The sequence below is a fragment of the Odontomachus brunneus genome, unplaced genomic scaffold (genome assembly GCF_010583005.1).
Source record: "Odontomachus brunneus isolate Ranch 3 - 2012 unplaced genomic scaffold, Obru_v1 Obru_scaffold_106, whole genome shotgun sequence".
NCBI lineage: Eukaryota > Metazoa > Arthropoda > Insecta > Hymenoptera > Formicidae > Odontomachus > Odontomachus brunneus.
The window spans coordinates 207188-229550 of NW_022639556.1; the positions used below are offsets into that span (position 1 = coordinate 207188).

The window sequence follows — 22363 nt, forward strand, 5'->3', positions numbered from 1 at the left end:
GTTTCCCTCGATCGTCCCAACGCGAGTGGACGCGTCGTCGACGATCGAGGGCGAGATAATATCGTTTCGTGATTCGCGGCACGAAAGCTCTCCTCTCCTGTCCTCTTCTCTCCTCCGCCGTTCGATCGCACGCGGCTGAGTATCGAGGGATCGATGAACCTTCTTCCCTCGTAAACACGTGTAATCGGCAAGCCGGCTTCCACGGACGCGAATTATTTCGACAATAGGCGCGCAAGGATCGAAAATCATCAAATCGAGCTTTCGCGAACGCGGCAAGGAGTGGAGAGAAAGAGAGACGCGGCGATGAAGCAAACGCTAAAGTCGCGACGTGACGATCTCGCGGATGCTTCAATCCGCGCGTGTCCTGCCAGGAGTCTCTCCGACGAGCTTGGTCGATGCTTCGCCGTGGAGCAGCCTAGCCGTCAAAGCGGGTTCACGGGCGTTCATCTCGAAAGTTCGGGACAGGCGGAGTTTCGAGTGCAGCGAGCAGTTCGTCCTACGTCAGGAGCAGGAACGATAATGGTAGCTATTAACGAGCCGTAGCGGGCGCGAAGGCACCTGAGCCCAAAATATCACCGCGATTAATGCAATTACAGCTTACAAGTCCCTTCGGCTCTAAGACCGCCGCTATTACTAATTCAATGTGCGCGTGGAGATGTGTTTCCGGCGTGCGGCTGCGGCCGCGGCCGGCCGGGCTTTCGTTCTCCGGCCGGTTTCAAACCCTCTTGAAATAGTCAATAGGCAGACGCGCTCGTAGACGAGAGAGAGAGAGAGAGAGAGAGAGAGAGAGAGAGAGTGTGTGTGTTTGCACATGTGTATTCTTGTTTCCGTGTCCGGCGCGCTGTTCTCGTGGGGATAAAGGAAGCAGAAATAGAGCATAAAGTGGAATGGAGTAGAGTTATTCGTATCCTAGGCTTCTATAATCCCTTAGAGTTTATATACAATAGGAAAATGTTTGACACTTGTAACTATATACATAATCACATAGAGAAATAGTTGCTACAAAATTTGTGTCAAGAAAACTATTTTTTCATTAAATTCTACTGTAATGTTAGCGAAAACAAGCTTACATGCATGTTACTATTTTTATGTTAGTGTAACCAGAAATCATGGTTGGTTAGGGCCAAAAATAACTGTAATTTTAGTTTGATCAAACATTTCTTTCTCTCAGTACAGCAAACAAGATCAAATTGAGTTAGATGCCAGATGTAGAAAGAACGAATAGTTGAATAGCTAACGCTATAACATTTTGCTATAAGTATGTTTAAACAAGAGAGAGAAAGACGAATCCACCTCGCTCTCAACCATCCCCTCGCAACGACTTCTCGCGAATTATAAGTTTACTGCATCCTTTCGTGCGTACTTTCATCGGTAGAACGCGGAAGGGTGGCGGTGGGTGTCGGCGAACTATGTTTTAATTTAGAACATTGCGAATAAATTGCAGGCGCGATACGCGAGCGCCGCGTAATTCTGGTTAACCCGCGCTTTCCACGACCAGCGGCGGCTCGTACGCGTCTCTAATTCGACGGCGAACGGTTGTAAGGGTAGACGAAGTGGTAGGTTCGAGCGGGTTAGGGCACTTTGGGACCCTCTCGTGCCGCTAGTGATGTTTGGCGGTTGCGGTTAACGTAATTACGGCGAAGGACCTCCGTCGGCCTCTTGCGCGAAACCGCGAACGTCTTAGCTCGCCCTCGTCGCCCCCGTCCCGTTTTCCGATTTTCTCTCGTCCCCCCGTCCGACCTATCGCTTCGCGCGTGCGAATTGCTCGAATGCCGTAATCGCGGAATCGAGCCCGTCGATCAAGCGAACCTCTCCGAGAGGCCTCTCTCGAATTCCGGATGGATTATGAAATTGAAGGGTTATGAGGGGCACAGGTGCCGGCGAATTATTAGCCCCTGAGTGCTGTTGTCCAGGAAAACGGGTGCGAAGTCGAGTCGCGCTTATTAAGCGAGTTATACACGTCGATATCAATAAGTTGATTACCATATATATATGTATATATAGGGTGTTCACGACCACCCGCCCACCCCTTTTATTTTGAAAAAGGGTGACGCTAGGAAATTTGGAAAACATGTTTCTTATGAAAGCACGTCTGAAATTTTTGGTATTTCCATGTTTGAGCAACTTCCGGAAATACCGGAAATTGGAGACAATATATTGCCAGACAGGAGATATTTCCTTTAAATCGCAAGTAATAACAATATCGTAACAAGAATATTCGTACGTTTCGTAAAACGTACGAATGCAAATGGCGGCGCACCGCGCCCCGGGCTCGATCGAGAGCGGCCGTCGCGAAAAATACGATTATTGGACGGGGATCATCGATGACCGCAAAAGTTACGGCGACCCGGGCGACCAGAAATTACGGTCACGCCATCGTCATTGTCATCAGCATGCATGCGCATCGCAGGCAGGCATCGCTCTCTCTCTTTCTCTCTCTCCTTCTCTCGCTCGCGCTCTGCATCTCTCCCTCTCTCTCCCTATCACACTTTATTACTCGGACGATCGGTACAATCGATCCGATGATTACAGCCGAAAACATAATCGTTAACACGTACGACCCATTAATGACTATGGACCATTCTCGATGCCAAATTGCTGGCGGCTGGAATCGCGCGCGTATCGCGCCCGTAACCGCGTGTAACCGCGTGCACGAACCGCCGGCGAATTGACGCACGGCCGATGACGAACGTATTTACGCGGACGTTAATTCTCGTTATGACAAATCAAAATTTAAAGGCACCGCACGTTATCGAATTAAGCGGGCGCGGGCGAGCGAGCGAACGAACGAACGAACGAACGAACGGACGGACGGTCGAACGGGCGAGCGAGCGAGCGAGCGTGCTGCGGCATTAATAACGCCACTCGAATCAACTTTCCGCTCGATCGCGCCACAATGTTCATTTAACGTCGCCATGAATACGAACGCGCGGTTTTCAATTCACATTTTTTCGTTTATTACGCTGCTTACATACTGGCTTTTAGTCCCGGCGCGATCTGGTGCCCCTCCCCCCTCTCTCTCTCTCTCTCTCTCTCCTTTTTCTCGTTCCCGTTCGTTAAACACAACGTTTCTTTTTAATTAAATCCGCTTATACTTTTTTAATTAAATCCGCTTTTACAAGATAGCGCGTGTGAGATATGCGCGGTTACCAACTGCGTTACTTTTTAATCTTTACACAACGCTTAGTTTTTTCTTTTCCTTTTCTTCTTTGTCTCCTTCTCTCTCTCTCTCTCTCCTTTTTTTCCTTTTTTGCGAAAACGAGTAGCGTTAACTATTGGCGCGCGATGTTGTGCTGCGACGCGACTACCTATAAATCGCTTTAAAAGGGCTGTAGACTTCCGCGTCGCGGACACCCACCCCTCGTTCATCAGCGCGTCCCTCGTGCAAGAAAGTAGGGTTGCTTCTTACCGCCGGCAAAACGCTCGGGCGTTAGTCTCGGCTCCTACATAATTTATGGAATTCTCCGTCTGTCCATGGTGGTCTCTCCTCGCGATGTTATAATTAGAAATATGCTTACGACCGTAATTCCGAATACTGGGGAGTGACTAGGGGCGGCGGGGGCGACCGCGACGACGACGACGGCGGCGGCGAAGTCGAAGGAGGGTGAGCGCGTTTACTGCCAATAAGGGACGCATGCATAATAGAAAGCCGTAGATGGTAGCCGGCCGACCGACAGAAGGACTTACAAGAGAATGCTACTTTACGACGACTCGTATTACGAGGGTTGCGGATTCGTCGTCTTTCATACGCGAGCGCGCCCCGCACATCGCGCACGCATCGCGCAGGAGTCCCGTCCCGGTCGGCCGACGGTTCCCGGCCGTTCTCCCGAGATTCCCAAATATAATGCACAGTATATGGGCGTATTTTTGCAGCGGTTCTCGCAAAAACCAAATTTACGACCTACGGCCTACGTTGCTTCTGTCGAAGACCGCCCGTCTTCGAGGAAGAAAGAGATGGGAAGAGGGGAGAGAGAGAGAGAGAGAGAAAGAGAGTAATATTTCTTCGGTTGAGGCAACTGTATTTAAGGGGTATACTAATTGAACATTAAATATATCACAAGAACTATGGCTGCGAGAATTCAGTAGATGGGCAATCTTTAATGTATTATATATTTTTTTACTTGACTTCACACGAGTTTATTTTCCAACTGCAGAAAATGTGGCCGTAGCGACCATAAATTTTCTCCGTGCGATGGGTGCCAATCGCGAGGGACTATCCGCGCGAGGGATTCGCTAACACGATTCGAATACCGCATGTAACGATAACTGTAGCTATTAATGGACTCGTCGACGGGCAGTTGGGCGCGTACAGGCGCGAGGACGATAATGCCCGGAGAGAATCGAGCTTAGCGTGATTCCCCGCATTGACATCCACCGGTGTACCGGTGTTACGCTGGCGAGGCGACGGGGTGGTTCCGAGCGAGAGCAGGGTGAGATTCGCATAGAGCAAAGCAGGGAGGGCGGGAGGGAAGAAGGGGCAGAGAGGGAGAGGGGGTGAGGGAGGGACGGAGGAAGAGAGGGAGAAAGGGATGCGCAGGGTGTTAGGATCGGCGGTGGCGGTGTCGAGCCGGGCGACACGTAATAACGGGTTACCAGTTACGCGTACGGACATTTATTTATTTACACCTACCGGCGGGTAATTTCGCATAATTCGAGGTTCCGTTCTCATGGGGGAAAATCACTTTTAAATGGCGGGCTAGCCTGTCGGCAGGCACCCGGAAAAAATTGTCGGGGTCTGGTGGAATCCCGCTCTCCGGACTTCCTCTCTCTCTCTCTCTCTCTCTCCCGTTGCGCGCGCGCAGCGCAGCACGGCGCGGCTCAACGTGAGAGTGCGATTAAAATCTAATAACCAGTTGAAACTACGAGAACCGCAGCGCGCGATCGTTATTATTAATAATTTCATTACGCAACGCCAGGCCGGTCGCGCATTTAAATATTACATCTCCATTAACGGTCGCACCGGCGAGCGAGCCAAAGTCGGTTACGCGTGAAGCCAAACACAAAAAAAAAGAGCGTGAGCGTTACATTATTTCCTCTCTATTTTTTTCGTTCCGGACGTATCTCGTTACGGATTGCATTAGATATTCAAGCAGGGAGAGAGAGAGAGAGAGAGAGAGAGAGAGAGAGAGAGAGGGGGGTAAAAAGAGAAAGAAAGCTATCGTTACATTCGATACGCATAATCTTATCGGTTATCGCGCTAATCTAACGCCGCGCGTATAAGATACATTTAGCCGGCGGTGTATTAATATCCGCTGCGTTACGCGTTTTCCAATCGCGATCTCCGGCCGTGAATGGAGCCCGATGGAAAACCGATAATTCCCGTCGCGGTACAAATTTCGCGGAGGATCGCGAAAAATCCGTTCTCAATGAACGACGCGATCGCCGGTCCTTCTCTCTCTCTCTCTCTCTCTCTCTCTCTCTCTCTCTCTCTCTTACGCTCTATCTATCCCTGTGGCTGCTCTTCGCCACCGCGGTTCTTCCTCGAAACGCTACAGAAATCGACTGCAAGGTGCTGCACTTTTCTAAACCCCCCGCCACTACTGTCGTCATCGCTACTGTTGCCCTCGTCATCGTTGTGACGAAATATCATTTTCTTTATCTACGCTCAGACATTCCGCGACCGGGAGGAAGACACGCCGGGATGCTCAAAATTCCCGTGCAAATATACACGACAAGACGCGACACAACAAGTGCGCGCTCACACGCGTACGTGGATCTGCGCGGTGCCACTCGCGTCATCTCTTGCGCGCGAAATCGACGACGACGACGACGACGACGTGAGCATCGCGAGCGTATATCCGCGCACACGGCGTGTGTATCCTGGCGTGGGCAAGCGAGCAAACGAGTGAGCGAACGAGCGTGTGCTCGAGCGTAAATATGTGTGTACGCCCGGGCTCCCAAGTAATTCGCGCAATTTCATCTAAATTCCGTAGCGACGAAATTTCTCGCGTCGTCGTCTCCTCGCGCACGAGCAAGCGAGCCTATGTAAACGCGCGCCCGTACGAATGCTCCGTTTGCGTTCGCGCGAGCTTGTGCATGAGCGTGTATGAGTGTGTATATATATATATATATATATATAGAGAGAGAGAGAGAGAGAGGAATATATATATTATATATCTTTCTCTCCCTCCATGTTATGTATATGTTATGTTCGCGTGTGTGCATGAGCATGTACGTACACGTGCTCGAGCACGATGGGTGTGTGCCTGAATTTATGCGAGCACCGGCTGTAGACACCAGCTGTCTTTCTCTCTCTCTCTCTCTCTTTCTCTCTCTCTCCCCCTTACTCCCTTACTCTCCGTGCATCTGTGTGCGGCGCATGTACGCACACCGTGTTTCTTACGCTATCTTTGTTTATTATAGTTCGTCGGTGCGGCATCATTGTGAAATATGATTAGGTGGTGCACCTCTCGTGCTCCCTTTTGCTATCTTCCTCTCTATCTTTCTCTCATACATACGCGCGCGCGCGCGCACACACACACACACACACACACTCCTCTCTCTCTCTCTCTCTCTCTCTCTCTCTCTCACTCACTCACCCCTTGTCGCCGTCTAGCTGTGTCCCTCGGCAGCGACTTTTCGCGCGGCGGCGATTCGTGGCATCCTAGACATCCGAGCCTTTGTGAGCGCGACCGATACTCCAAATGCCACCGCGTAAATATCCGCGGGAATGCTTATCGTGCACGAGACGCGCACCCCACGTATTAATTCATGCACTTGTCGAACCCTTCGTTATATACTTTAAGCACGACCGGTGAGGTCGCGCCGGCGCTACCGAGACGCCTAAATCGCCAGCGGGGCTTTCCGTCCGCGACGGCTCGCGTCTATTTCGAGGCTCCGGTCGATGCGAAAAGTGCAAAAAGCTATTTGACACTGCGCTGCCATCGCGCCACGGACTGAGCCTTCAGGACCATCATCGGCGCAAATTGTTCGCCATTCGCCGATATTAACGACGTAATATAGACGTGCCTGTGTCATCGCCGGCGCTAAAGACCGTACGAACGGCGTTCAGGATTAATCAGCGGTTCTCCGAGATTGCCACGCGTGCCATTAGCGCGACGTTATCCGCCGGTATCTCGTGCCGCGATTTTCAACTTCTCGTTGCATAACGTGACTCGAGTGGAGTAATCACGGCGGTTTTATCTCCCCGTGCTAAATCGTTTCGGAGCGCAACGTTCGTAACGGAAAATCGCGTGCTTCTATCTCGCGTCGCGGAATGAAAGAGCGGGCCGTCGTGTGTATTGGTGTGTGTGTGTGTGTGTGTGTGTGTGTGTGTGTGTGTGTGTGTGTGTGTGTGTGTGTGTGTATGTATATATATGCACGCGCACGTACGTGTGCACGTGCGCACGCATACAAATCCGCGAGAAAAGCCGGAGCCACTGCCTATTTCCCGGCGGAGCGCTCGTGCGCCCGCTCGCGTAAATAAGCTCTCGCGTTTTATTCCTTTCTTTCATCGTCGCTCGCGGTATATTTTCCCCGTCCGCTTGCCGGGAATATTACGCATCGCGCACACTTGCCCAGGTAACCGGAAAATTCGCCCCTCCGGCGTGTCAGCCGCCCTCGCAGGCGGCTAAGTATCATCGGCCGGCTTCCGTTCGGAAGCACTCAGAAGCACGTCGAAAGTAATCTCCCCACTGATAGAGAAAGAGAGAGAGAAAAGCTTCGGGGCTCTGGGAAAACGAGGAAACGGCCGATCTGGAGACGACTTCTCTAGCCCCCGAATCTCGACGACTTCGACAGTAGACAGGTTGACAGGTGCATGTAAATTTAGCAGCAATTCTGCTAGTCAATTTGTAAAGATTGCACTCCTTGTGAGTACTTCATATGCTTCTCATGCTTATTGTAACATTTATCTAAAATGATCAAACAGAGGGACGACAGAAGTATGAGAAGACATCAAAATTTGCTCGAAAAAATACGGTATGATTGTGATATAAGCTGAGTGTAAGTTTTAGTAAATTTATAGCTGCACCATATAACCCAAGATTCACATTGTTACATGATATAATGTTGATGATTAATTGAATACAGTACATTCACCTCGTGAATATAACTCGGACAATTGTGGAATTTCCATTATTGATTGTCTCACATCGTGTGACGATCATGAAAGTCTACCTGGGTACAGATGAATCACGTCGAGTTAATAGGCTGCCCAGATAAATCTTTACGATAATCACACGACGTGAGATAATTTATGGTAGAAACTTTACAATTGTCTTCACTACGTTTATCAGGCGAACATGCTGAATCAATCATCAAATTTACATTGTACAATAATAAAAATTTTGCGTTATACTGATGCAGCTACACAAACCGTCAAAAGTTACATTCCAATTTTCCTATTCCATCTCGCGTAACATCGTGCCATTCTGGGCAAATTGCGAGCATTCTTTTCGAATTTTTATTTGGTCACAGCACGTGACAAATATATGTGCCGTATGAACCGCTGACATAAAAGGGACGCAGCCTTTACCAGCCGACTGATACAAGTCGCCGTCAATTTTTACTGTCAAACCACAACCGTCTACCTGAGTGAGGATACGCGGATATTATCCTTATCATACACGCGCGCGTGTGATCGCGTGAGCGCGAGAGAGCGTCAAGACGAGAAGCTCTCTGTACGCGTATCGAAACGAACGTCGCTAAAGCGACGAGGGCAGAAAAGGAGGGCGAGTGAGAGGGAGGGAGGGGCGGCGGTTTGTTCCCGCGGAAGAGTGCGCCGCGCGAGAACGGGTATCCCTTTGCCGGCGTATTTCTGACGCGGAGGTACGTACGCGTGGCTGTCGCGTTATCGGCGTTATCTTTAGTACAGCGCGAAGATATCCAGGGTGAAAGAGGAAAAAGTCTGACGCAAACACCGAGCCGATCTCGGATATAACGATTCCTCTCGCGAGCACCCATCGACGCGCGTTCCTTTGTGTCGTGCGCGCGAGAACCATGCGGCTGAGTGAGAGAGAGAGAGAGAGAGAGAGAGAGAGAGAGAGAGAGAGAAAGAAAGAGAGAGAGAGAGAGACGCGCACACCGCGCGCGCGTACTTCTTTAAAGAGCGCTCTCCGCTTCGCGATCAGTGATCATCCGTAATGCGAGGTGGCGAACGAGGCGTGCCGTAATGGCTGCCGTTGCCGTTGCCGCAACCACTGTTGCTGCTGTTGCAGCCGCTGCTGCCGTTGCCGCCGATGCACTGTGCGTCTATTTTTACGGTAAGGAGGGCTGGCACCCATGACGATGCGCCGCTGCCAGCCACATCGGCGTGTGCAATGCATAAACGCCGCCCGAGGTCCATCAGCGCATTAACAATTATATTACGGAAGCTCACTGTTACGCGCGAGCGAATTCATACGCGTGCCTCCGGGCCCCGGGAGAGGAGGAGGGGTCGAGGGGCGGCACGGAGGGAAGAAAAAAAACGCACACACCGCGAACGGAGGGAGAGATCTTCCATATCTTGCTCTCTCTCTTTCTTTCTCCCCTCCCCCCCCCCTTCTCTCTCTCTTTCTCCTCGTTAGTTATCCACGCGCGCGCGTCGCTGGTTCGGACTGTGGAAGAGACCGGGAACGTGGAGCGCGCGCGGTGCTGTTCTCACGGACGGTGAGATCTCGAGTGACCGATCGGCGTGTGCTCCCTAAAGGGCGCACTCACTCGTCGCGACTCTCGCAAGTTGAGCTCGCGCTTCTCTCGCGTACGGCCAGAGATTCCATTATCCCTCGTTGGGCGCGCCGCGACACTCGACGCTCGCTTTCATCTCTCGCATTCGTAGTTATTAACGAATCTCGGAAGGGGCACCCTCCGCCAGCTTTGTCCGCACTCTGCCGTCAGAGAAGGACGACGAAAGGAAGACGACGGAAGGGCGCGACGGCCGGCTTCGGTTACCCTTTAGTACCCTCGCGCGTCCTAACAGTGGGTGCGATTTAATTTTTTTTTCTCGCTCCATTCCTCTCTCCCTTCTCCCTCTCTCTCTCTCTCTCTGTCTCTCTGTCTCTCGCCCTCCGCGTGTCCGAGGGACCAGTGTCATATTCACGAGGTCGTGGCCGGGCAAAGCGAGTGTCATGGCTGGAGTCGGGGTGGGTCAAGAGAGAGAGAGAGAGAGAGAGAGAGAGAGAGAGAGAGAGAGAGAGCGAATTCAAGGGGGGTGTTCGTACCGGTGTGCCGAGGGCGGCAACGGGCGCGGGGAGGGACTGAGAGGGCGAGTAGTCTAGGCGAGACTTAATTAAACAGCGGGCAAAGCCAGGTTAGTTCACAAAGTGACCGCGGCACCTACCCCCGCGCTTGTAGCCGCCATCAACTCCTCGACGGCACAGCTCTCGGTCCTGGGACACACGGCACGGTACGGCACCTCGTTGCCGTTGCTATTGCCGTTGCTGGCGTCGTGGCTGGCTGCGAGGAGGAAGAACCGAGCATCACTCGAGTTTGGTCACCTTGATCACGCAAGACATGAACAACATCGGCCGCCACCGCCGCCCCCTGATTGGTCGCGCGGAATACCGATTGCGCACACGAGCGCGAACGCGCCAAGAATCCGCTTCTGGAAGCGGGAAACGGAACTATGACGCGGTCAAAGAGAAGTTTCGTCGTAGAGAGAGAGAGAGAGAGAGAATTCTCGCGCGGATCGATAAACGACGCGCTCTGGCACGAAAAGTCTCTCCTCTTCGCTCGGTTCTGGAGCTCACGCCGATGATCGCTTGGCCGAGTCTACGAGGGAACGGTCGCAGGGGGTGGTGGTGGTGGTGGTCCAGCGCGGCGACACCTTTGACGTAGCTACGTATCCGCGCTGGTTTCTGTCTCGTGTCGACGGGGGTGGGTCAACGGGCAAGGGGCGCTGTGCGGGAAGGGTTTATTTTCGCGGGGTGGCGCTACACAGCACTCGCTGGCACCGTCGCCGCCCAACGTTCTTTTTATCTCAAAGCCGTATCCCTTTTGCGCCTCTTCTGTATTCCTCAATTTCCAATGAGTCGGAATACGACATGAAACGCTAAACTGCCACAAAGGGGGTAAGCCGATGAGCGGTCGAACCCTTTGCCCGGTCTTTCTCTTTTCCTCTCTCTCTCGCTCTCTCCCTCTCTCTCTCTATGTGTCTCTCGCGCGCGCGTTCTCTCTCCCCCCTCCCCCTCTCTGCCTCTCCGCACTCACGTCTCTTTTCCGTCAACGACGGCCGGGGTGGAACCTTTCCTCTGCGCTCTCTTTGAATTCTTTGTCATAGTGCATTAGATACGCTCTTGCCGTGTCATTATTTGAAACGGGAGTACACAGAGAATTATTCGACAAAAACGGCGCGCGCTGGGCATTCGGGAGCGCGGCATGAGCACCTCCTCCTCCTCTTCCTCGTCGTCGTCGTTGTCGTCGTCGTTGTCATCGTCATCGTCATCGTTATTTTTGCTTTCGGCAACGTCGCGCCGCTCGAAAGTTCGTGCTTTTTCGAGCGGCCGTTCGGCCGCACGACCGGGGTGAAGCGGAGGAGAAGCAGGGGGAGGGGGCGTCCGTTTCGCCTCGGTCGCTGCTCAACATATTCTTCCTCATGCTCATTTTGTGCCCGACAATGGCAACGCGCCCGTTCCGCTCGACGGGCTAATACCCTCCAACTTCCGGCATGCGCGCACCACCCGCGCGAGCTCTCTCCTAATGTTTGTCCACTGTGGTGACTTCGTTCGCCGCGCGCAAGTGAGCAAGACCGACGTCGCGCTGCGGGACTCAGTGAATCAGAATACTCGGGCGAAAGGCGCTCGTTCTTTCCAGCGGTTCCGCGCACAAACGACGGGGTGAAGGAGGGTGATGGTCATCGGCATGGTTCCGTGTGTACACGTGTACGTGTACATGCATGCATGCGTATGTGCGTGCGTGCGTGCTCGCATGCCATGGACGAGTGTATTGGCACGCGTGTATGTACACGACGACGACGACGCCACCAACTGGCAGGCGGGAGTGAACAATGTTGTGTCCGCCTGCCACCCTGGTTTACGTAGGCTACAATAGCGAAGGGTTCCGTCGATCGCTATAAACGTTCACTTCAAAGCGAATCAGCTGCCGTTACGCACGAGGGCGTCGTTGTCATCAACGTTGTCGTTGCCGTTGCCGTCGTCGTCGTGGTTACTTCGCCCTCATCGGCGACTCTTTTGAGAATCAGCCTTCGACTCGTGGCGGCGCGAGTAGTACACGCGGTCGAAATCGACATCGTCCTTCCTCGTCCCTTGCGCGCGATGTCGCGTCGCGGTGGTAAGATCTTGAGGAGCTCTTGAGGAAGGGAACGCGCCGAATCATCGCGACCTAGACGATGATGCCATCGACCTGGCGTTCTCGCAGTTTTATTTGCGAGGAGCCAACCGACCGTGCGCCGACCTACTTTTCACGGTCCTCATCCCTCCGATATTTCGTAGTCGTCGCCACGCTAGCGTGAAATCATTCTTAGTCGGTCTCTGTGGCCGCGACATGCCGTCGGTCGTCGACGATCGACCACGGTCGAGACTCCGTCTCGTCGATCGGAGAGGCGCGAACACGGCGCCGAAAGCGTAACCGGGTGGTGTGACGACGACTGTCGGCGTGGGCGGCGGCCGAGAGCGCAGGGGTTGAAACGCGCGCGGGGGAGAGTCCCTCGGGTCCCAATTACACCGACACCCGATCCCGGCATTACGGCCCGGCTAATTCGAGGGGGAGAGTCGTATATAAATCTCAGCGAGTTGATTGTGCAGTTTCAATTCCGTTTGTCGGCTGTCCTCGCCGTCGGCGGCAGGCGACGGGTGCACGAGGACGGTCGAAAGCGGGAGATAACGCGTCGGCAGGTCGTTACAGTTACTTTTTCACCGGAGAGATTAATCCCGCATTAGAGAATGGCCGTGCGCGCGCGCGCACACACACACACACACTCGCTTGCTCGATCGAGCGTGTCCCATAACCGTAACCGGATACGATTGAGCGTAATGTTTGTCATTAGAGGTAACTACCTTCGTCGTACCGACGAGAATCGCCACAAGGATACTTCCTTCTACAATGTGACGCGATTCCGCCACATTCGTCGATGATTTCTCCTATGACGCGACAACCCTGTCCGAAGGAACGAAGGAAAAAGTCTCGTTTCTTATTGGCTCGCGAATGCGCCGCGGGAGATACCGAGCGAGAGAGAAAAAGAGAGACCGGTAAATACCGGCTTAGGAAAGAGAGAGAGAGAGAGAGAGAGAGAGAGAAATAGAGTGAGACATAACGTGATCGATCGGAGAACGATTAAGGTGCGAGACGCGCGAGGTCTTTTTCTTGCTGCGAGGAAAATCTCGCGGCGCGACTTGAAGGTGATTTAACTGCGCGCCTCTCGCAGATTGCCGCGAGAGCCAGCCGCGAGGCAGGCGAGGGGGATGTGGGAGGAGGGCTTGAAAAGGGCTGTTCCTCTCGACGGTCTCGCGACAAACGGCTCGGCTAATTACAGGGAGGCCGCAGCTCCCCGTGTAAACCGGCAGCGCAAAGGCAGCTGTCGGTTCCCAGGCTTCCGCGGTTCGTAAGGTTTACGCGTGTCGGCGGGAGCTTTTTGCTTTTGCATGAAAATGTCGTCGCCGTCGTCGTCCGTTCGGCCGCGACGCCAGGATACGCGCGGCCCCAGCCCAGAATATCCGCCAGCGGATTGGATCCAGAAGCGCCGTCGTCGTCGCGTTTCTTCCCGCCGTGTTTGTTATCGTTCGCCGCCCGTGGCGTCTCGTTTCGATACTAATATTAATATTAGCGCGGGCCAGCGCGCGCAAGTGGCCAGAGCGGCCGTGCGACGACTCGATTGGGCCTGAACGCGCGCGATCTTCCGCATTTGCGTAAGCGCCAGAAGAACGTGGGAATCGCGCCTCGCCTCGCGTTGATACGCCACTTCCTCATGCGCGGACCAGTTACGTCGACAGAGGAGAGCAAAGGGGGCAAGAGAAAAAAGAATGAAAACGATGACGCCATGCTCTCGCTGCTGAGGCTGTTCCGCGATCGTTCCGCGAGCTTATGTGTGGCGCACTCGGAGTAATGCATGACGATGGGGAGTGTACAGCTGACAACTGTACGAATTTTGCAAAATCAATGTACATGCAGTTTTTAATAAATTATTTTCTAGTTATATCGCAACTAGAGCTGAATACAGCTGAATAGTTAGGGGAGCTACGTAGAGAATTAAAAAGCTGTATACGGTTCTCACATTTAACTTTAGTTGCAATTAACTACAGAATAGTTTATTAAACTATGTATATTGATGTGCTGCACGGGAAGAATGTTATAGTAAATATTGTTATAGGGTTTTGTAACCCCCCTCCCCCCCGAGAAACAGATGGATTCTGCAATAACGGACTGTACTTTCATTTTATATATGCTACTTATATATTTCAGGAACTGAAATATGCTATTAAAACACTGGCCATGTTTCTAGAGAAATTTACTTTGTTAAAAAAAAACACAGTAAAATTGAAAGGAATTTACATGGAAAAAACTATTATATATATTCTCCATGTACATGCAAAATTTGTAAACTGTGAGAGAAAAGATATCTAGAAAATAAAAAATCCTTATTCAGTGGGTACTAATAACACATACTTAAATCTAAATTCTTTTATTCAAATAGAAACAACTGCTTTCATGAAAAGCTAAGATTTTAAGAAAATGTATAATTTCTTATTTGAAAGATATTTTGCATTATATACTATAAGTAAATATGCGTTTATTAGTGCCCAGCAAATGAATATTTTTGATTTCTTAAATATCGTTTTCTCTCAGTGTATAATTGTCATCTATGTAGTTAGCAACGCCGTAGTTTTCTCCGAGCGCGAATAAAGGCTCGCGCTTCCGACATGAAGGAGCTTTCGTCAAGTGATCGAAGGCGAAAACGAATCTCGCGCGATACCAAACACTTCGATCGATCAACTCTTCGTGAAGTAAGATTCGAGGAGTAAGATCGGGAATGCAAGTTGTGGCCGAGCGAAGGGGGTCGTTGCTCTTTCGCGTATTATGGCCAGAGAATTACGACGGCGGCTGATGTGCATTCACCAGTCGCAAAAGGTCATCGTATTGTTCGCCGTACAAAGTCGTCGCGCATCCAACTCTCGCAACCCCCTCGTCACGACACGCCGCCGCCGCCGCCGCCGTCGAGGAAGGAAGCCGGATTTCTCGCAACCCCTGCTAAGATAATACGACCCACCCCCGCCCAGCAGGAGGTCGAAGATTTCAACCTTTACCGAAATGCCAAGCGGGGCTTTAAACGGGCTAATAACGCCGCTCTCCCCTTCGACGCCGTCGTATCGCGCGTACGATTTCGATTCTGTCGCACAAATTGCCCGTAGAATTACGTATCGAGCGCGTGAGCTAGCTCCGTTACCGTTCCCCCAACGTCGTTGACACTCGCGTCTCATGTTAACGTGGCAATAACGTAGTCTCATTAATGAAAACAGCGACGACGACGACGGCAACGACGACGACGACGACAGCGATGACGAGTAGATTCGATTGGCCGAGTTAAAGAGCGACTTTTTCGGGATCGACGATATTTTTAAACGACGATCGTCGGGGACATTTTTATTATTGGAGTTTCATCTGCAATAGTCCCGAGCGAGTAAGCCAGCAGATAAACGGCGCGCCCGCGCACTGTTTTCTTGGTATTTTAAACATCGCCGGATGGCTTGGCAAGAGGAAAGGTTTGCGCACGTGTGCATCGTTCGTTCCGCGGGAAAAAGGGGTGTGCAACGGAGTACTCGATCGGAAAAACTGCCGACGGATACGCCTTCGTTAAAGCCTCCGGGGTCGTCGTCGTCGTCGTCGTCGTCGTCGTCGTCGTCGTCGTCGTCGTCGTCGTCGTCGTCGTCGTCGCTACCACCACCGCCGCCGGCGGACGATAAAGGTTGACACGGTATCTCTTACAAGCCGGTCATTAGTCGAATGAGAGGAAGTCTTACGAAGTGCCTGCGTAAATATCCGTGGGACTGGCTGGTCATCAATCATCGTAGAATCCTTGCGAGGGCCGCGAGGCTACGCACGAAATTACGTATCGCCTTACGTCTCGCGAGATCCGCCCTGAACGGAGACGAAATTACACGAGCTCCTTAACGAACTATCACTCCTCTCTCTCTCTCTCTCTCTCTCTCTCTCTCTCTCTCTCTCTTCTTTCCCCGGACGAAAGAATTCCCACTCGTGGCGCTCACAGTATTTCCGGTGTCGAGCTGATACGTTATTTTACTTGAGCAGGAAAAATGTTTGAAACATTATTTATATGTCATTTATGCTTTTGCTGTTCATCGTTTGGCGAGATACCCTAAGGATAAGAAAATTATCGATTTGAAGGATTTTAAAAGTGCTCTGTAGTCTCAGGTACAAAAGATTTGTAGGGAGATATCAACAGGTACAAACTAGGTGGCATGAAGGAATTTGAAGTATCTTTTGCTTGATTTTTTCCTACGTCTTTGGTTTGTTTTATCTTTTAAATACTTATTTTTCAGTTCCATGCGAATGTCTCGCTATTCGATAGATGGACAATCGCTGAGAATTTCGACGGTCGATTCAGTAAGTCGATTTGACAGATTGATTCGATAGGCTGACAAATTGTCGACCAATTGCACTTGGTTCTAGCTACGCGTTTCCCATTCTTGTTTTTTCGACATATACAATCGTTGCTTGTGTCGCGTCGTATCGACTCTTGACTTCTATCACTCTCATTATTATCTTCGACTCATCAAGTGACGATAGAATCGGATGATCGTCACACTTATGCATCGGAAATTAGAGATTCGGTGAGATAATCAGAAGGGGAGAAAGAAAGACAACGTCAGAGGTATTATTCGCGACTCAATATTTCGGGAAACAGCGTTGATCTACTACTAAAAGAGAGAGAGAGAGAGAGAGAGAGAGAGAGAGAGAGAGAGAGAGAGAGGACGTAGTTGTAAAAGCGCGACACTGTTCGCGGCGTGGCGCTAATTGTTGGTGTACGTCATAAATTCCACAATCATTTTCGATCTTTTCCCATCGGGCAGTCGCCATTAACATGTCGATCGATATCGTTTCGTATTTTACATTGTGCGAAAGTGAATTTCGTATAGAAACAAGTACTGGAACTGTTGAAAATAGCGATGTATGATCACCAGAATGCATCGTAAGTACATTATTAAGAAGTAATCTACTCGTTTCTGGATATGTACAACCAGTGCTTGTCGCGACGTGTCGAGTCAGCGTCCCTTAGGCCTGATTTGCAATGTGTTCTTTGCTTCCCGTTTCTTATTTTGTCTTTTTTTTAACTTCTTTTGAAGCCTGATCTACAATATGCTATTTGCTTCCTGCTTCTTTCTCTTTATCTCTTTCTGACTCAAACTTTTCTGGCTTAAACTTTAAGTCAGAAAAAGATAGGAGACAAGAAACAGAATGCAAAGAGCATATTGTAAATCAGGCTTAAGGTTTAAGACTTGAGTCAAAAAGAGATAAAGAAAAAGTAACAGGAAGCAAATAACACATTACAGATCAAGCTTTACAAACTTGTTAGTAGCATCGATTGACTTAGAGTCGGACAATCATCGGATTTACTAATCAGAAATTAGAAACGCGATAGTGATTGAAGGGATAGATAATATGACTCCCTGGATCTACGCGACGCCGAAAAGATATACAGTCGGCTGATTGAAGATTGCAGCACTTTTCTCGATGAGTTTCGCAACGCATTCCGTGTTCGATAGGAGTATTTGTTTCTCAGTAATCCTCACAGGGAACTTGTGTTGCTATTGAATACGGAATATATTGCAAAACTCATCGAGAAGAAGTGTCGTTACATTCAATCAGCTGCGCAAAGAGAGGAATCTTCTTCATTTCGAATCAATTCATGTCGGGAAAATTGATTAAACTTCGAAAGTAGCGTGTCCAATGACATTGTTAAAATACCAATCACACTGGCGAGCGCGGGATCTCGACACTGTCGTTTACGCGATAACATAATGTCACGTGTTAGACACGCGCTCAGGACATGCTCGCGCACGGATAGATAAAGTCATCGATAAGCCGCACAATACGGGCGGACTATTTACTATATTTGCGATATCATAGGGCGAGTAATGGTTTCGCTTGACGTTACGGTCGGAAGGACGCAGCAGGGGGAGAGAAGATGGGAGAGAGCGAGAAAAAGAGAGAAGGCGAGAGGGTGGATAGGATATTCCGTGAGACTGGCTGTCATATTCATGTATTGACACCGAGCTGGTTGACTAATGGACTGCTGTTGTCACAGGCTCGTGTTACCGCGAGGGCCGAGCCTAGCCGAGTCGTTTTTCCTGAGAACCGACTGAAACGCATTCACGTCCACACGCGCGTCCTCGCGTGTATCGAACATTCGACTCCGCGCGACGAAATCGTGAGTCACTTACAGGACGGTGTGTAATAATACCGAAAAAACGATCTCTCTCTCTATCTATCTATCTATCTATGTATCTATCTCTGTCAATGCGTTATCGCATTCTCTTAAATACATTTTTTCTTTTTTTACCGCCGCACGCGTATTCCGCCAAACAACGTTTCAATTGGCCGCAAGTTACGCAAGAATGATCTAACTCACATGAAGCACATTTCGAGAAAAATGGAGTTGAAAATTTGATTAAAAATGTATATGATTGAGAAAGCACAGGTAGCATTGAGATTCTTCGCGATCGTTGAAGAAGTTAAGCATGGTCAATCTTCTTCTCTTCAAAGGTATTCATTGAACTTAACCTTTAAAAATGGGTAAAAAACGCAATTATACACACACACACACATATAGTAAGTATAAAAAATATTCGTATACCAGACCTTTTTCAAGACAATCCCTCGTATACGAATATTTTTTACACTCACTGTATATACATATATATGTGAATATATATAATAAAAAATTACGCAACTAGTAAAAAGTAAAAATCATTTTCTAATTAATTTTGGAGTCCATAAGGATTAAATCTTTTTTATTTTATGTAAAAAGATGGACGACTATCTCATTGGTAACAAAAATTTAAAAAATCATAACTATTTGAATTATTCTTGCCTAATCGTGGCCAATTTATATAATTTTCCCGGTGGTTAAAAGTACACGCACACGCCGACTATCAAAAGACCATCTCATTCGTTATTCTTGAATAGAACAGCACGTCGCGCTTCTAAAAGCGCGCGGACGTTCTTTCCCGACTTTTACATATTTATCGAGCCTCGCATTGTTGTCGCGTCAGACGAGACGTCGACATTGTCGAGGCTCGAAAATCCGCGATATTATATCTGCAAGCAGCAAGGATCCGGGATTCTGATCCCCGATCAAAGCCACACGAATTGTCCGCGTACTTTCACGTAGTGTCTCTGAATCTGCGCACTTAATCGGTCTGTGAAAGAAAAAAAGTGGAAGAAGAGGAAAAAGAACACAGAAAACCGCGGAGTGAATGAAAAGCTCGCGAATAAAATTGTCGATTTCACGCGCACGCGCTCGCGTGGATGCGATATCGACTCTTCTTATGTCAGCTTTTGATTTACGCGAATCCGAATTTGCACGGTGTGTTACAGGTAGCGCATTAATCGTGTAAATTGAGAGTTATCTGTACACGCCGCCTCACCTGTCCATTCGATATTTCATCGCCCGCGTTAACACGTCCGGCCATTGCAACAAGTAGCGCTCGCGAGATTTTCGTTTTTGAGGGCGCCGCTCTCCGCCGTGCCGCGATCGCGCACCGTGCAATTACGCGAAGCAGGTGGAAGAGCAGCGACTCGGGGGCGAAGTCCCGAGTAAAGAGCCGGGAATAGTTGCACGTCGCAGGAATCGAGAGGGTGGCTAAAGGGAATTGAGCAACGCGGTAACTATTCTATTACGACTCGACACCTGATACGAGTTTGGTTGGACGATCGCGGTTTTCGGCATGGTCTTGTCTACCTGCCTGCCTGTCTGTTTTCCTTCCTTCCTTCCTTCCTTCCTTCCTTCCTTCCATTAGAGACTCGAAGTGTCGGGTGCGAGTGGAACGCCAAGGTAGAGACGAAGGGAACGTCGAAGGGCGCCGGTTGAGGCGAAGGACCTTCCCAACGCGGAATAACGCGATACCCGGGACTTTATAGCGCGCGCGGCATCTCTCGCGCGGCCGCCTGATTTATCGACGCGTTAACCCTCGCGTGAAAAACCCGCACGAGGCGGCCGATGCACGCCCGCGAGATTACACATGCGACGTGAGTCGATGTTTGACTTCGCCGCGACGAAGTCAATTTTCTCGGGGCTATGTGCGCGAACGGCCCTGCCACCTGTAAACTTCTGTAAAGCGGCTGCGATTCGGCGTCCCGTAAAGATTAGCCACCTCCCGGAGCGCGGCTCGGACGAAGTAAAACTCGCACGCTCTCGTACTCACCTCGCACCTTCTGCTCGTCCTGTAGCTGCCGCTCCAGGCTGTCCTTGACCTCCCGCTCCCGAAGCACGTCCATTTTCAGCTCGGCTGTAACACACGCAAGACAATGGAAATTTATTTAAAACGTTCCTGCTATCTTCCTCCTTTCTCTCCTCTCTCTCTCTCTCTCTCTCTCTCCCCCTCTCTCTTGCCAGCAGCGACTTCATTCAATTCTCCAACTCGGCTCCTCGCCCGCACTCGTTACTTTTAATTGCTCGGTTACTTGGTTGGCACAAAGGCCCAAGACGACCGAGTGTCTCCACTCTCCATGAATAATTACTAGGAATGGTCTCATCTCGCAAGACATCGTCGAGCGAGAATGAGAGCGAGACATGGAGTTTAGGTTCCGGAAACGCGAAGGACTCGAAGATCGACCATAGCGAGTGGTTAATTTGACAATGAGAGTCTCTCCCAGCCATCTTCCCCTTTCCTCCTCTCCCCCGCCCTCCTCTCCAACAGCCCCTCCTTGTCGTCCCACCATCGTCCAAGAGGTGCTACGAGAGGATATCGCACGGTTGGGTGAGTTCGTGATTAAATCCAATGGCGATGGGCAGACCAGAGCTCGCATAGTTACCTCTAATAGAATTATATTAAGACATGGAGATCCTGTTTCCATCCTCGCCCCCTCCTCCCATCCCTCCGTTCCTTCCGCTTAGCTTACGTTCTTCGTCTCGCGTATACCACTTCCAACGTTCCTCTTTGTCTCCCCTCCCCCTTCCTTCTCTCTCTCTCTCTCTCTCTGTCTCAGCGCACGCTTACGACTCACAGAACTCCCCCGTTCCCGTGGGAGCCACCCGCGCTAAATTAGCCATTTCGAATCTCAGCTAGAGGGTCGTTAGGACGAGTCCAGAAACTCGTTGAACATCGCCAAGAAACCGTGAGCCACACGCGGCAGTCTCGCTCGCACGGTGACCAGTTTGCAGTCACTCCGTCAGCGTTGAAACTGACATGTTGAAATAAGCGTAGGCATATAAATGAGAGAATTAGAGAGCGATGGAGAGAGGGAGAGGCGCGTACGCGAATACAAATGACGTCTCGAATTACGGAGTAAGTCCCTCGGAAAAGTCGTGCCTCGGCGGCGGCGGTGACGGCGGCGGCGTCGGTTAAGGGGCTCGCGAAATCACTTTTCAGACGGTAACACGATAAAACGTTTCCGGGCTCTATATCAAGCGGGCTAATTCGGTTTAACGGAAGAAAAGTAACGCTGCGAAAGAACCCCACGGTTGGCAGGGCACCCTTCGCTCTGTCTCTTTCTTTCTCTCCTCGGGCCTCTCGAATTACATCGGTGGGCAATGAGCCACGTAGCTCGTAACGCACGCCGGCTCGCTGCCGATCCAGTCGCGCAGTCGTGGGACGATTCGCAGACTTGTCCGCTTTCCGCCGTTATTGGGGCATTACCGTCGATTAAAATCGAGCGTCTTGCTCTGAACGTATAGCTCCGTTCGCATTGAGCGTGCCCTTTTATAATTCCATGTTCCCGTTTTCCTTACACGCACCTTGCACCTTGTATGCTTACACAGCATTGTATCAGTTTGAGGATCAAGAAGGTGCATTCAGCGTTCGGATAAGCATCCAGAGTGCAGCCCCAAGTGACAGGCAGGTTGTCGTCAACATCGCTGTGCGTTGCACAACGTCGCATCCTCAATAAAGTCGGATAAAGGCGCGCCGTGATAAAATGATATCCACGCTCATTCGCCGCGCACGGCGTTTTCGCGCCTCATCGGGGAAGTTTAATAAAATTCGAAACAACGTTTAATCCGCTTATCACGTTTCGCAGGCTTTTAAAAGACTCCTCGCAGCCTCGTGCGCGCTACCGTCGCATTAGCAGCAATTATTTCCCGACCCAGCCTCTCTCGTCTCGTGGATCCAAAAAGTTCCTCGCGACATACGTTCAGGCCGTAGCGACAAGAGCGACGGGGAGAAAGAGAAGAGGAGAAGGATGGACAAAGAGGGAGGGACAGAGAGAGAGAGAGAGAGAGAGAGAGAGAGAGAGAGAGAGAGAGAGAGAGAGA

At 50.6% G+C, this 22363-nt stretch overlaps 2 protein-coding genes across 2 annotated transcripts in view; one reads left to right on the plus strand and one right to left on the minus strand.

Annotated features, from left to right (window-relative positions):
• Positions 1–22363, plus strand: part of LOC116849084 (1-phosphatidylinositol 4,5-bisphosphate phosphodiesterase classes I and II) — a 283574-nt gene that overhangs the window by 177968 nt on the left and 83243 nt on the right. The window lies entirely within an intron of this gene.
• Positions 1–22363, minus strand: part of LOC116849089 (dachshund homolog 2) — a 287082-nt gene that overhangs the window by 44940 nt on the left and 219779 nt on the right. The window contains exon 8 of the mRNA XM_032825882.1: positions 20316–20399. Within this exon, the coding sequence (XP_032681773.1) occupies positions 20316–20399 (84 nt within the window). The remainder of the gene's footprint in view (positions 1–20315; positions 20400–22363) is intronic.